The following is a 15,224-nucleotide window of genomic DNA, read 5'->3' on the forward strand; positions in this document are numbered from 1 at the left end:
CAACACTGACCTGTCTTTATGTACCGAGCTTGAATCCACATCTTCTTTGATGGTAGTTTCTCCTGGTACAGTGTTGGTTGATTTCTCACTGCACTCTTTTTCATCCGTACGTTCTTTGGACAACTCAGGTTCATCTGGGATATTTTGACATAACTTTTAATTGAATTTAGGATAAAAACAAGGAGATCCAATTAAAAAATACACAGTACAAGTAACCAGTCACATGCAGTGACTCCTCACCTGAACTAGCAGCTTTTTTGTTATCTTGTGACTTCTTATTTGCAGTATCTTGCTCACTTGAAATACCTGCCAATGTTTTCTCCTGTGGAAAGAATTAGCTATAAAAACTAATGCACACAACACTTTGTGTTTATCTAAGACACATATACATTCACATACAAACACACAACATGCCACTCTTGAAGGAATTACACCAGCAGGAAGTTTGATAAGCCTACAGAGTTTCTTGCAGAGTTTGCAGGAAAAAAATAGGTGAAGATTCCAAAAGAAAGGTCTGAAGAAGATTGTTACTGAAATCGCTGAATGGATGTTCCACCAGGTACTGAGTACATACAGTACATACCATACAGGGTGAGTCAAAATAATGTTACACTAATGGATCCATTCACCATGAAATGTGTGTCCAGGTTTTAAATGGTACTGTTGCTTGCTGGTTTTTGTATGTTGAACATAATGGCAAACAGGTTGAGACTGTCCTGTAAATCATCTTACACATATGAAGTGTGTTTTGTGAATAAATGGTTTCCACCATTCAAGTGTTAATATAATTTTGACTCACCCTGTATATATACACATACATGCGCACACACACACAAATACATAAATATATTAGTATACCTTACCTGTAATGCACCATTTTGCTGAGCTTTTGGCATGATTTGTGAGGAGGCTGATGGACTCTGCTCCATAACAGGTTGAAGAGTTCTTGAGGAATCGTCTTTAGCTCGTGCTTTTCCTATAAGTTTAGGTTGCGGCTTGTCTTTTGAGAAAATCATAATCACAATTATGCATCTACTTCGAAGTAATGAAAATGTATAATGCAAGCACATGCAAATAAATAAAAAAAAGAACATAAATGTTTTTATCTGGCTACATTAGAGTGTTTTTGAGCAAGAACTGCCTGTTTAACATCTTATCACCCTGTGTATGTGATGTTTAGATTTAACAGCTCTGGAAGTAATTATTTCAGTCAATGGAATTTGGTTAACTGGTTGATTTAGTAGCCAAGGGGGCAATATCTTTTTTTAACATTGGACCAGGTAGGACTGAACTGCCTTCAAAAAAATATTATTATTATTAAAAAAACATTGTGTTTACTTTATATTTTATATGAAAATAGTTTGATCTAAATCGTGACATATATGCAAAAGTAGAAGAAATTGGCAAGGTGAAAATATTTTCACTGCAACTGTGTTTGTGTTGGGCAGTTTTCTAGTTTAATTTAAGTAGCACTTACACTACGCTACTGTGATTGGGCAAAATCACTAAAAACTTGGTGTTGGGGTGGGGGACTTGATAGCTGACAGGATTCAAGATGCACTGCTGTTTGAGCTGCGTCTAAAACTCTTCATACATATAGATTACATATAATTTAATTATAGGTAACTAAGCACTTTTGTCTACAACATTTAGTTTTTGTCCTTTTTACAGAGTTTTAAGAGACTCTGGTCATAGAGACCAGGTCTTTCTTTTAAACAAATATTTTACTGACAGCTGCCAGACTGTGTGGAGATTTTTGCCAGTTGTAATGTAAAGTGTTTAGACTTATTCTACCTCGTCTTCTGGCAGGTGCTTTTTTCTCCTTTGACAAAGATGGACTTTCTCTTGAATCTTCTGTCCCAGTAATAATCGGATTGTTCACTGCCGAATAATTTTCTATCTGCAAGAATACAGTATTGGCAAACACTTATTTGTGAAACACAAACATACAGCATTCAAAAAGAACTTGAAAATATCTGATCCATACATGAGAACTGTAATAATATGCATTTTATGTGTGGGCAAGCTGTAGCCTAGTGGTTAAGGTACAGGACTAGTAATCAGAAGGTTGCTGGTTCAAGCCCCACCACTGCCAGGTTGCTGCTGCTGTTGGGCCCTTGAGCAAGGCCCTTAACCCTCAGTTGCTCAGACTGTAACTGTAATGTAAGTCGCTTTGGTTAAAGGCGTCTGCTACATGCCGAAAATGTAAACGTAATGTAAATGTAATAATGCCCACCTTTGTTGGTTCATCATAAAAAGTACTTTGTCTGTCTGGAGGACAATCTGATGAGCTTTCCTCCTTGAGTTTGCTTTCTCTAGACATTGACCAGTCTTGGCATGAAACATCTGCCATCTCCATTGAGACAGGGACAAAGATATCGGCCAAAACCATATGTGATACACTTTCACATGGATCAGCGTCCTCTTCATCTTGCTGGGATGAATTCATGCTAAAAAATAGAAAAATGAGTAAAAATCTGTACATATGCTGCGAGTGTGATGACTACTGAAGAGGGAATTTTGATAATTTATTGTTTTAGAATCCTGAGTGCATTTGCTTTTCTGCGATTAAGTAATTATTAAGTATTTTTCCCCCCAACATAACCTATTTATATTCCCAGTACAGTGTCTACCACAGAAAGGTAAGCAGCAACATTTTAACGAATGTCGAACTCTTCATTTATCTCTTTATTTAGATTCATATCTCACTGGCACCATCTGTATAATGACACACTGTATTCTTTTTTTTTTGTGAATGCGGTTTGTTTGTTTATTAGGATTATAACGTCATGTTTTACACTTTTGGTTACATTCATGACAGGAACAGTAGTTACTCGTTATACAAGATTAATCAATTCACAAGGTTACATCATTTTTGTTTACCTGAGTAAATATTACACAATTCAATAATAATAAACCCTTTATTATAGCTGCCTGAGACCATTTCCAAAAACTGTACATGAAACGAATTACACCCCTGATGGATTTAAAATCCTAAAAATAAACCCAGTACATTTTACTACAACATAATTACTGATCTAATCCTGTCAGAATATGTGTTTAGTGCAGGAATGCTGTGGCTAAAGTATTACCTTACAGTGAACAAAAGATAACCAGCAATGTGTTCGTTTAAACGCTGTGTTAATCTGAGAAATACAAATGCACAAAAAAGACCAACCAAGTATAGTTTTATCCAGAAAGCTTATTACAACCCCTAAAAATTGCATTTTATTATTTCAACTTCAACTTTATTCCCAGCACAAACAGCGGCCCCAAGGAAGACTAAAGTGAGCTTTCAAAGTTGGGTGTGTTTTTAGTTTTACTGTTTTTTTGGATTTCTTCAATATTAAATGTTAAGTGTTTAAATACAATAAATGTTTAAAAATGTGTAAAAATGAGGGAAAAACACTTTTCAAAGGCCGTTGAAAAATAATTGATATCTTGAACCTTTATGAATGTATAAGGGAGTAAAACTGCTATATGCTTACATGCAACTGTGCTTACTTACCAAGAAATCCGATCTTCTGCGCTTTCTTCGCACTCGGACTCAGAGTTTATGCTTTCAGCAGACAGACCTTCTAGACTTCCATGGGCCCCACTGGGTTTATTTTTTGCTTGCAGTCTTATGGTTTCTGGAAATGTTGCAGAAGCCAGTGCTGCCTCCATAGTAGTTTCTGGTTAACAAGAAGCAAACATAATGGTGAGCAGTTTATAAAAAAAATACATAAACAATGGTGTTGGGAAATGAACGTCAGTGTAAATTTAAAATGAGTGCAATATGATAAATGTTAATTTACAGTGTATCACAAAAGTGAGTACACCCCTCACATTTCTGCAGATATTTAAGTATATCTTTTCATGGGCCAACACTGACAAAATGACACTTTGACACAATGAAAAGTAGTCTGTGTGCAGCTTATATAACAGTGTAAATTTATTCTTCCCTCAAAATAACTCAATATACAGCCATTAATGTCTAAACCACCGGCAACAAAAGTGAGTACACCCCTAAGAGACTACACCCCTAAATGTCCAAATTGAGCACTGCTTGTCATTTTCCCTCCAAAATGTCATGTGATTTGTTAGTGTTACTAGGTCTCAGGTGTGCATAGGGAGCAGGTGTGTTCAATTTAGTAGTACAGCTCTCACACTCTCTCATACTGGTCACTGAAAGTTCCAACATGGCACCTCATGGCAAAGAACTCTCTGAGGATCTTAAAAGACGAATTGTTGCGCTACATGAAGATGGCCAAGGCTACAAGAAGATTGCCAACACCCTGAAACTGAGCTGCAGCACAGTGGCCAAGATCATCCAGCGTTTTAAAAGAGCAGGGTCCACTCAGAACAGACCTCGCGTTGGTCGTCCAAAGAAGCTGAGTGCACGTGCTCAGCGTCACATCCAACTGCTGTCTTTGAAAGATAGGCGCAGGAGTGCTGTCAGCATTGCTGCAGAGATTGAAAAGGTGGGGGGTCAGCCTGTCAGTGCTCAGACCATACGCCGCACACTACATCAAATTGGTCTGCATGGCTGTCACCCCAGAAGGAAGCCTCTTCTGAAGTCTCTACACAAGAAAGCCCGCAAACAGTTTGCTGAAGACATGTCAACAAAGGACATGGATTACTGGAACCATGTCCTATGGTCTGATGAGACCAAGATCAATTTGTTTGGTTCAGACGGTCTCAAGCATGTGTGGCGGCAATCAGGTGAGGTGTACAAAGATAAGTGTGTCATGCCTACAGTCAAGCATGGTGGTGGGAATGCCATGGTCTGGGGCTGCATGAGTGCAGCAGGTGTTGGGGAGTTACATTTCATTGAGGGACACATGAACTCCAATATGTACTGTGAAATACTGAAGCAGAGCATGATCCCCTCCCTCCGGAAACTGGGTCGCAGGGCAGTGTTCCAGCATGATAATGACCCCAAACACGCCTCTAAGACGACCACTGCTTTATTGAAGAGGCTGAGGGTAAAGGTGATGGACTGGCCAAGCATGTCTCCAGACCTAAACTTAATAGAACATCTTTGGGGCATCCTCAAGCGGAAGGTGGAGGAGCGCAAAGTCTCGAATATCCGCCAGCTTAGTGATGTCGTCATGGAGGAGTGGAAAAGCATTCCAGTGGCAACCTGTGAAGCTCTGGTAAACTCCATGCCCAGGAGAGTTAAGGCAGTTCTGGGAAATAATGGTGGCCACACAAAATATTGACACTTCAGGAACTTTCACTAAGGGGTGTACTCACTTTTGTTGCCGGTGGTTTTGACATTAATGGCTGTATATTGAGTTATTTTGAGGGAAGAATAAATTTACACTGTTATATAAGCTGCACACAGACTACTTTTCATTGTGTCAAAGTGTCATTTTGTCAGTGTTGTCCCATGAAAAGATATACTTAAATATCTGCAGAAATGTGAGGGGTGTACTCACTTTTGTGATACACTGTATATCTAAATGCACATTTTAAATAGGTTGTAAAACAATTGTGGTGGGATTACAGGTAAGGTAGTGCAAAGTTTTCAGCAAAGTTCAATATTATGCATTAAATAAAATAAAATGCCTATAATCCTTGCAATACCTGGTAGAGTAACGTTCTTAAAAAGTTTTTTACATTTAATAGCTACACAAAAACAGTGCCAAGATACAAATTTTAATATTTAATATTACCCTTACCTCATTTTCATTGATTTTGTAAGTATGGGGTGGAATGGAATTACAAATTACCGCTGCTTTTATCTGCAGTTCAGTTACTGTCCACACTTAGTCTGGAACTAAAGTTTCTAATGGGTCTTAACAGCAATTGTTAAATATTACATTTTTAAAAATGTCTAACCTGTCCACTTACCAGTCAACTTCTCTTTTGCTGGCGACCTTTTAACTACTACTTCATTTGGTTCAGTAGTGAGTAGGCTTGGAACATCTCTCAACTCACCCTCCTGCCAAGAATATTAAAGCAGAATCTTAATCAGTATTGTAACAGTCACACAATTTTATAATAAGCACTTAGGTAAAACTCAACATACTTGAACTGCCTTCATGGGGGATTTTGCTTTATTTTCTGGAGCATTATCATTACCCTCTGCACCAATCAGCTCAGGACTGCATTCTAAATTGGTTAAGTGAATTATTTTACTATCATCCACATCAGTGACCATAATAGCCTTTCTAGATCCAGAATGCTGGTCATTTCTGTACAATCAAGAACAAAATCTATTAGACAACAAATAAAACATGACAAGTAGTTTATAGCTTTATTCAGGCAAGTCTAATCTGTGATACCTGTTTGTAGATGGTGAACTATTAAACTGCTCTGGAAGTGGCCGAGGAGACTGGACTTGGTCAGGTGTCATCCCAGAGTCAGTACTGGCTAAATCTTGATATACTTCACTTACAGGAATCTCATAGAGAGTCAAAATGATGGTGGGTTCCTCATCATCATGGCCAGCTGTTTAAAGACAACAAGACCGATGTTATTTTATGTTCAAAGATATTTTTAGTTTGAAGGTGGGTCTTTATAATAAGCATTATGTTGAAAGTGCACAATGCCAAGGGGATGCCAAGTTGACCCTTCTACAGAAAACTTCCCCAAAAGAGTTTTTTTAAACTTTTGAACATTTTTTAAAATTTTGTTTACATATTTCATGTATTTTCTGTTTTTATCTTGATAAAGAGACCAAATATAGATGTTATGGATGTCATGGATGGTCATTAAAACTTTGCCATTTGTCATTAAAGCTACCTAAGACTTTACCCAGTACTGTACATTTAAGTACTACATGTTTAAATATAAAGTGTGTGCATGTGCATGACTTAGACATAAAATTTCATATTATTGCTATAATATGCAGATTTTTACCCACAAAACAGCACAAACATTCTCAAAATGCTTATGTATGCTCTGCGTCCCAACTTTTCTGGAAATGAGGTATGAGGTTCGTCTGTCTGTCTGTCTGTCTGTCTGTCTGTGTCTGTCTGTCTGTCACACAGCTCTAATAACAAATGCTGAATAAATGCAACATTTGTAAATAGACAGTAAATTAATATGTATTTACTATATTTGTTTATTATTTTTTAGGATTTAAATGTCATGTTTTACACTTTGGTTACATTCATCAAGATTCATCAAGTCACAGGTTTAATGTCAAACACGGTCATGGACAATTTTGTATCTCCAGTTAACCTGACTGCATGTCTTTGGACTGCTGGAGGAAACCGGAGCTCCCAGAGGAAACCCATGCATACACAGGGAGAACATGCAAACTCCACACAGAAAGGACATGGACCACCCCACCTGGAGACTGAACCCAGGACCTGTATTTACTATTTGGAAAAAAAAACTATAAAAATGTAAATAAATAAATAAACGTCAATATTAAGTACTTCTGGATCACTGGATATCATGTCAGTGTAAAATCCTGAAGCAATGATAGAACTATGTATTTCACAAGCCTAGGGAGAAAAAAGGAAACTCATGATAAAGACTCACCTTCAATAGAGTGGATGATTTCTGCAGGGGCACAGACATGTTTGCCAGCCTGGATGGATATAGGTGAACTACATGAAGTATCCACATTCTGGAAGTTTTCTGCCACCGGTTCACAAGGTGCAGCATTAGACGTACTGCTAGTTTGTTTAGAATCCACATGTGGTTCATCGGCAGTGAATGTGGTTTGGGATGATGCAGTGAGAAGCTTCTGCTCTTGTAGCGCTGTAGATGTACCACTCAGAGCTGACTCTAGCAGCAGAAACATACACAAAACAGTTTTACATTGTGTAGACAAACCATTCTAAACAAATATCTAGCAAAGGACATCAAATGTCTGTCAGCTTTATGTACAATTACTGTTTATTTGCTGAATTAAACACACTAATAAGACAGATTGAGGAACATGCAAAAGTTATGGTTACACGACACGCATATCTTAGGTTCATTGGAAGCTGGGGTCAGAGTGCAAGGGCAACTATTGTATGGCACCTCTGGTACAGAGAATGTTAAGGGTCTTACTCTAGAGCCCAAAAGTGGCCGCATGGCAGAAGCAGGGATTTGGACCCACAACTTTCTAGTACAAATTTGCATTCATGGGCTTTCATTGCTGCCTCAGTGCATGAACACCTGAATTTATGGAAGAGCTTAAATTTAAATCTACCCCCAGAATTTGGAGGAGAATGTCAGAGTAGCAGTTCCTTGCCTGAATCTTATCAAAATTTTAAAGACACAACAAACAATCTAAAATACAAACAACCTAACAAAGAAATTATTCATTAAAACACCAGGAGTTATTTTTTATAATAGCCAAGCCAGACTGAAACCAAGTTATGATTACATGGCATGACCTGAAGAAGGCCCAGAATGGTCTAAAATCCCTTAAACACTGTCCACAGTGTTTACAGTACACTGTACACAGTACAGTACACATTGTTATGTTCTCTGTTATACATGTTATTAAATAGTCAATGTGTTTAATGAGGAGATAACTATGATTATGTATTATAAAAAGAATTAGAACATTACTTTGAGTCTATTTTAGAGAACTAGGAAGCTCTACAACCAGTACCTGTAATTTCAACCCCCTTTAAAAAAAAAAAAAAAAAACCCAATCAATTACAGACTTGTTTTTGCAAAGCTTGAACTGTAATTAATTAATTAGAGTATTTCATAAAAAGCATGAGAAGTATGAAACAGCATGGTGAAACCTCTACATAGCTTCTGGGGATTTGGGTTGTGCATGAGTTTTCTTTGGGGTATTCCAGTTTCTTTCCACTTTCCAAAAGGTGGAGTGGCTGCTATAATGTGACCCTAGGTGTCAATGGGTAAGTACAAGTTTTAGTGTATTTTATCTTGCAATAAATAGTGTGTACCTCCAGTGACACCTGACATACTGCAACACTAACCAGGATGAAGCAGTTGGTAAAAATGAATAAACAATTAAACTGTATTATTGTTGGCAAGTTTAGACATGATGTGTTTATCAATTGCTACCATTTAGTGGGACAGTGGTAGCCTAGTAGGTAGAGCTTTGGGCTATTAATTGGAAAATTGTCAGTTTGAATCCAGGTTCTGCTCTGTGGCCACTGTTGGGCCCTTGAGCAAGGCCCTCAACCCTGTCTGCTCCGGGGCACCGTACAATGGCTGACCCTCCGCTCTGACCCCAGCTTCTGAACAAGCTGGGATATGCACATGTACACGAGTATATGTATGTTTAACAAATAAAAGCATTCTTCTTAATAAACATCAAACAACATTTCAATACATCAAGTACTTCCAGATGACTCCAACTCCACTTAGTTTTGCCACCATTGCTCCTGTAGCCAGCTTGATTGAAATGGTAAATAGGCAAAAATTTAGACATGACAACAGATTTGCACATTTTTTACATCTTCTGCAATACTAATGTCAACAAGAGCTGGATATTAAATAACAAATTCAAGCCACGTTTCTGTATTGTTTCAAATTCTGATCTAGTCTTATCATTCATTTTAGTCATTGTTGCTTTTGATAGGAATTAATTAAATTCAGTGTGTTTTTAAGCTCATTAGGCTAGAGAGAATTGGTCCAACTTGTCTAAATATAGTCAAAAATAATATTTTGAGAAACCTTTTGCTGGTTTAGATTCCATATGATCCACTTCACATGGCCGAGAGGTTTCCTCAGCTTCAGAGATGCCTTCCTTCGTAAGGACACGCTGATGACCATCAGTATGAGCTTGATGTACGGGTTTTTCAGAAGAGACTGCTAGAAAATCAAGAAAAAAGTACAATGACTGACATTGTTTTAAATATTATGCAAGTTGGTTGGTCAGTGCATATTAATATTATTATGTATCAGGATCTTACAAGGCTCTCTAGTCTTATTTTGTAGATCTCGTCCTCGGTTCTGAAGACTTGGAGCTCTGGAAGTCAGGTTCGGTTTTGGTTTTATTAACCTGCTCCGTCTCTTAGAAGACTCTGGGGTACTACTAAGCAGACAAGACAAGGGATAAAAGTTTGACAAGCAACCTCCATCATTTTATCAAACTTTTTTTTAACTACATTTGATTGAAATTACAAACCTGGATAGAAGGTTTTCATCTTTCTGGGAGTCCTTGACTTCTGGAATTGCCCTGAGAAAACCCCCTTGGATCTCTGTGGTTGCCTGAACAGATCTTGGAGATGTTTCCTCAGTTTCTGGTGTTGCCACTTGTGACTCCTGCGATAGCTTCAGGACTTTAGAAGGTTCCAGTTCCTTTTTCACTTCAAGGGTTGACCACCATGATCCCGTTGACGCGTCCTTAATTTCTGGTGTTACTACTTGGGACTTCTGTGATTCCTTCAAGACATTAGATGATTCCAATTCCTTTTTTCCTTCATAGGACACCAACTTAGACCCCCGTGATCCTTCTTTAATTTCTGGTGTTACCACTTGTGACTCCTGCAATAGCTTCAGGACTTCAGACGGTTCTACTGGAGATGGTTTCAATCCCTTCTCCTCTTCATGGGATGCTGACTCTGACCCCTTTGATCCTTCTTTAATTTCTGGTGTTTTCACTTGGGACTCCTGTGATTCCTTCAAGACCGTCGATGACTCCAATTGAGATGGTTCCAATTCCTTTTTCCTCTCATAGGTCGTTGACTCAGACCTCTGTGATCCTTCTTTAATTTCTGGTGTTACCACTTGGGACTCTTGTGATTTCTTCAAGACATTAGATGAATCCAATTGAGATGGTTCCAATTCCTTATTTCCTTCATAGGCTGCTGACTCAGACACCTGTGATCCTTCTTTAATTTCTGGTGTTATCACTTGAGACTCTTGTGATTCCTTCAAGACGTTAGATGATTCCAAATGAGATGGTTCCAATTCCTTCTTTCCTTTATAGAATGCTGACTCTGGATCCTGTGATCCTTCTTTAATTTCTGGTGTTACCACTTGGGTCTCCTGTGATTCCTTCAAGATGTCAGAAGATTCTAACAGAGATAGTTGTAACTCCTCTTTCATTAAAAACGTTGCAGCCTGAGATCCATGTAATTCTTCATTAACGTTAGAAGTTGCCTCCACAGACTCGTGCATTTTATTCAAGGTTTTAGAAAATCCCTGCAATTTCTCTTTGGTGTCCACATCTGCCTGAAGTGACCTCTGTGATTCATCCTTAAATTCAGTTGTTGCTGCAGATTGTTCTGATTTCTCCCCAACTTCCAACAACACCAGTGCAGACTCTGGTGACTCCTCTTCGATTGAGGTTGGCATTGGGATTGGCATAGGGATTGTTTTATGTTCCTTAGAATAATCTTGAGCTTGATCAAAAGTAGCTACATTATCCAGAACAACAGGTGCAGATGCCTGAAGCTTGTTTTCTGGTATCGTGACATCTGTGGGAGTAAGCCAATGTTTTTTGTTTTTTTTCACTGGTCTAGAACCCAAATTTAAATGTTTTATGAATGACACCACTAGTCTTACCTGTGTCTGATGTTGGGTAGAAATGTAAAAAAGGCAAACTGAAAAAAGAACAGCCTTGATATCTTACCTTCTAGTTTGAAGGAGGTAGAATTATCTTTCAGAAATGAGGTATCAGAATGTACCTATAACAAAAATTAAACGTTACATGGATACACATAAATAAAATTACATAAAATGCTTATAACTGGACATCATTACTCTAATATTAATGTAACCATGGCAATTCACACTTGGACCAAATACTTGAATCTATACTTGGGATTGATTTGGGTGTCATTTAAGGCAGGGCTTGAGCATGTGTCAAGAAGGGTATAAAAAGTTTAAATATGCAAATTTACAGTTAATTTACCTTAATAAAGATTAAAACTGTACAGATACCATCGTCTTGTCATAATTATTTTCCCTATATACAGTACTTTTTAACTATTTTTTTAGTTTTTGTGTGCTAATTTCTCTCTTATATCTGCATCTTGTTTTTTAATTGGTAGACTGCTTTACATACACAAATAATATAGTGGAACATTAAAGATGAATATAATTATGAACAAGCCAATCCACTGTTTAAACTGTTCAAATTTGCGGTGCCCAATCACATTACTGTTTTTGGAAATGTCAATTAAAATTAGGCTTTTATAAGCACAAAATACAAAAATAAATAAATAAATCAGGTCTCAAATATTGATTTTGCAAATAAAAAAAAAAGCTTTAAAGCAAATTGCACCTGGTTGTTTTATAAAAGATGTTGCTAAAGGTTAAGAAGATTTTACACATTATTATTAAAAAGCACATAAAAAAATCTACACTGTCATAGCAAAACATTCCTGTCAATTAGGGCTGTCGCGGTGAAAGAATTTCCCCTTGCGATATTCAGAACTGTCTCAATATCGCGGTATGCGGTGATATCGCAATTTTTTTTATTTTGAAAATTACTTAATTGATCTGGATTTTAGAGCTATATAAACAAGCTTTATTGTTAGGCTATGATTCGGTATATTATTGCTTTATAATGATGAAGATGAGACAGCTTTAAGACCAATGAAATGCGTGTTTAATGTTAAATACAGAACACAGCAGGGATGCGCGTCTTTTCTCTATTAAAAAAAGGTTTAAATGTAGCTTCTAGCCTAGGCTAGATATACACTGTGAAACGAAAAAAAAGTGTTTAGGCTAAATATTTTAAATGCACATCTAATCAAAATATGGTAAAAAAAAATAGAATAAAGAATAAAGTCTGTAAGAGTTTAAACCTGCGTTATCATGCACGCTAGAAGAACCAACATGTTCACCTGATGTGGTTTGAGAGGATCTGAGTGGGGTAGCGATGTTCCCCTCGGCACTAAAACTCTCTCTGATGGTGCTCGTTACACTAATACACACGTGTACTGTACTTACATGCGACTTTAGAGAGCAGAGGAATCTAGCCTGGTTATCGCGCCACTATTAACCATCTATTTAGTAGGTGTAATTATCATAACAATATATACTACATTTTAAGTTATTATTCGTTTCAATAAATTTTTATTCAACGAAAAAATACATTTAAATCATTCCAGCAAGCCAGCAAGAGAATATTTGCAGGCTGCAATGCCATATTAACCGTCATTAAGTGTTTTAGTACGCCGAAACTGTTTAAATGTAGTCTAAATTACAAGTATTTTATTGAGTGTGAACTCAATTTGATCATTAATAAACTTGCCTATAATTCATGTTGCGATTATTTACATTTTAAAACACAAAGCCTGACACTCAGCAGCAACGGATGGAAACAGAACAGTTGTTGGGAAAATGTCGCTCTTAGCTCATTTTCATTATGAATTTATTTAACATTTATTACGCCCGAATGTAAGAGTATAAAACAAGATGGACCCTGCAACAACAACAAAAAAAAAAAAAAAAAAAAAAAAAAAAAGAGAAGGAAGAAAGAAAAAACGTGAATATCGCGGTGATGCGGTTGCTTGGCATGCCCTGCGGTTGGCTGGTCTATACCGCGATATTTCAAAATTGCGGTTAGCGCCACAGCCCTACGGTCAATATAATTGGATCAATAATCCATTACTGGATTACAACAGCCAGCAGTCTCTGAAAAACACATTCTGCACAACAACCAAATAACAGCAAGAATAAACTGCACCACAATCTTCATTTAATCTTTAAACATGAACAACGTATAAAGCGATGTAACGAAAAATTTATAAAATTCTAATTGATTTATTAACCCTTTGATGCACAAGCTAAGCAAACCCCTTCTAATGCTCAACATGGGTCAAAAATGACCCATATTCATCCATTCAAGAATATTTTCATATGCACATTTGTCAGTTATTCATGTATTTGCTGTCTTAGCTAATAAAAGCTATCTATACTAGAATATGTAAACAGCTAGCAAGCAAATAGTATTGGACATATTCAAGATTCAAGAGCCTAATCTTTGGTTGTCTTTCAAAAAATCAGTAAATATGTTTTTGACTACAAACACTTACAAATGTCAGTAGTTTCTGTCAAATTCCATAGTAAATACATAAGGGTCATTTTTGACCCATGTTGTGCATTAGAAGGGTAGTGATACAAAAATGATTTTTTATTAAAAAAGCAAAAAATATCAAACTGAAATAAGGATTTGTGATGATCAAAAACAAGTTAATTGAAAAATTCATGGAAGCTTGAATGACCAAATTAATTTATTGCAAAGATATAGAAAATAAAAACTCAGTTGGGTCACTTTTGACCCAGGTTGTGCATCAAAGGGTTAACCTAAAAATTCCAAACACTAAGCCAAAATAACTCCAAAACTGTCTTCTAAAAAACAAAAAGCTAGTTACAGTTTATGTTTTAATTAAAGTTTTTTTTAAATATAATTTACTTAAAAAACACACAGCAGCTGAAATTGTAAAGCAGTTTGGAAAATAGCTGAGGAGTAAATTAATTCATTGTCTGTTTGGCCACCGCTTTATCATATTCAGGGTCGTGTGGGTACGATTCACCAGGTAAAAGGTAGGAAACACTCTGGACAGGTCGGCAGTCTATCAAATGGCATACACACACCTAGAGTCATTTTAGTTGCTCCAATGAACCTGACTGCATGGGATGAACATGCAAACTACAGAAAGCACCTGGACATTTCGCTATAAGGTGACAGTGCTACCCACCAAGCCAGAGTGCCACCCTTTAATAAATTTACATATTTATTTAAATGTATGGATTTCGATAAAAAGTGGTCTAGCTTAAACAGTTCAGTTTTTTCCTTCATGTTTGATTTGTTAAATACACAGTTTATCCTCAGTGCCCTACATTATATAGTTCAGCTGCCTCAAAGCTTCCTTTCCTGTAAAAACAAATTTTCCAGATGACACCTCTAAAATTAAAATCTTGTTACTTACCAGTGCAGAAAATGTTAAATCTGGGTCTTCACACTGCCTTTCCTCAAGTGGAATACAACATGAATGAACATCCTGGGCTCTGTCCCCATACTCAACACCACTCTCAACCTGGGATTCTTCATTATTATCCACCATAAGGCTGCTGCACTGCAGTGGAAACGACAGCTCTGTGTTTATCGATAAATCCAGAGGACTTAACGATGGATCTTCATCATCAGATTGATCCTGATTGAGAATTTTGTCCACTTCTTCACGGGATAACACCACCATGGGTCTTTTTGGAAACATCTGACCTTTGTGTGGGGAAAGTATGTTTTTAGAAGAAGGCTAAGGGTTAAATGAATGACATGTATGGTACTATGAGGTAAACTTACTATCAAAATCTCGCAGACATGAAAAATCGATCAGGTTCTGAAAAGGAAC

General features: G+C 37.0%; 1 protein-coding gene across 1 annotated transcript in view; it reads right to left on the reverse strand.

The window, feature by feature from the left end:
* The window catches only part of LOC134335727 (transcription factor TFIIIB component B'' homolog), a 44,151-nt gene that overhangs the window by 11,158 nt on the left and 17,769 nt on the right, over nt 1-15,224 (reverse strand). Inside the window, exons 18-33 of the mRNA XM_063018323.1 lie at nt 15,176-15,212; nt 14,802-15,094; nt 11,492-11,546; nt 10,043-11,336; nt 9,828-9,949; nt 9,589-9,726; nt 7,480-7,728; nt 6,273-6,438; nt 6,017-6,182; nt 5,926-5,929; nt 3,509-3,674; nt 2,237-2,450; nt 1,786-1,900; nt 864-1,000; nt 241-322; nt 11-134 (exon numbers count right to left, since the gene is read on the reverse strand). Of these exons, the coding sequence (XP_062874393.1) occupies nt 11-134; nt 241-322; nt 864-1,000; nt 1,786-1,900; nt 2,237-2,450; nt 3,509-3,674; nt 5,926-5,929; nt 6,017-6,182; nt 6,273-6,438; nt 7,480-7,728; nt 9,589-9,726; nt 9,828-9,949; nt 10,043-11,336; nt 11,492-11,546; nt 14,802-15,094; nt 15,176-15,212 (3,362 nt within the window). The remainder of the gene's footprint in view (nt 1-10; nt 135-240; nt 323-863; nt 1,001-1,785; nt 1,901-2,236; nt 2,451-3,508; nt 3,675-5,925; nt 5,930-6,016; nt 6,183-6,272; nt 6,439-7,479; nt 7,729-9,588; nt 9,727-9,827; nt 9,950-10,042; nt 11,337-11,491; nt 11,547-14,801; nt 15,095-15,175; nt 15,213-15,224) is intronic.

The sequence above is a fragment of the Trichomycterus rosablanca genome, chromosome 21 (assembly GCF_030014385.1).
Source record: "Trichomycterus rosablanca isolate fTriRos1 chromosome 21, fTriRos1.hap1, whole genome shotgun sequence".
NCBI lineage: Eukaryota > Metazoa > Chordata > Actinopteri > Siluriformes > Trichomycteridae > Trichomycterus > Trichomycterus rosablanca.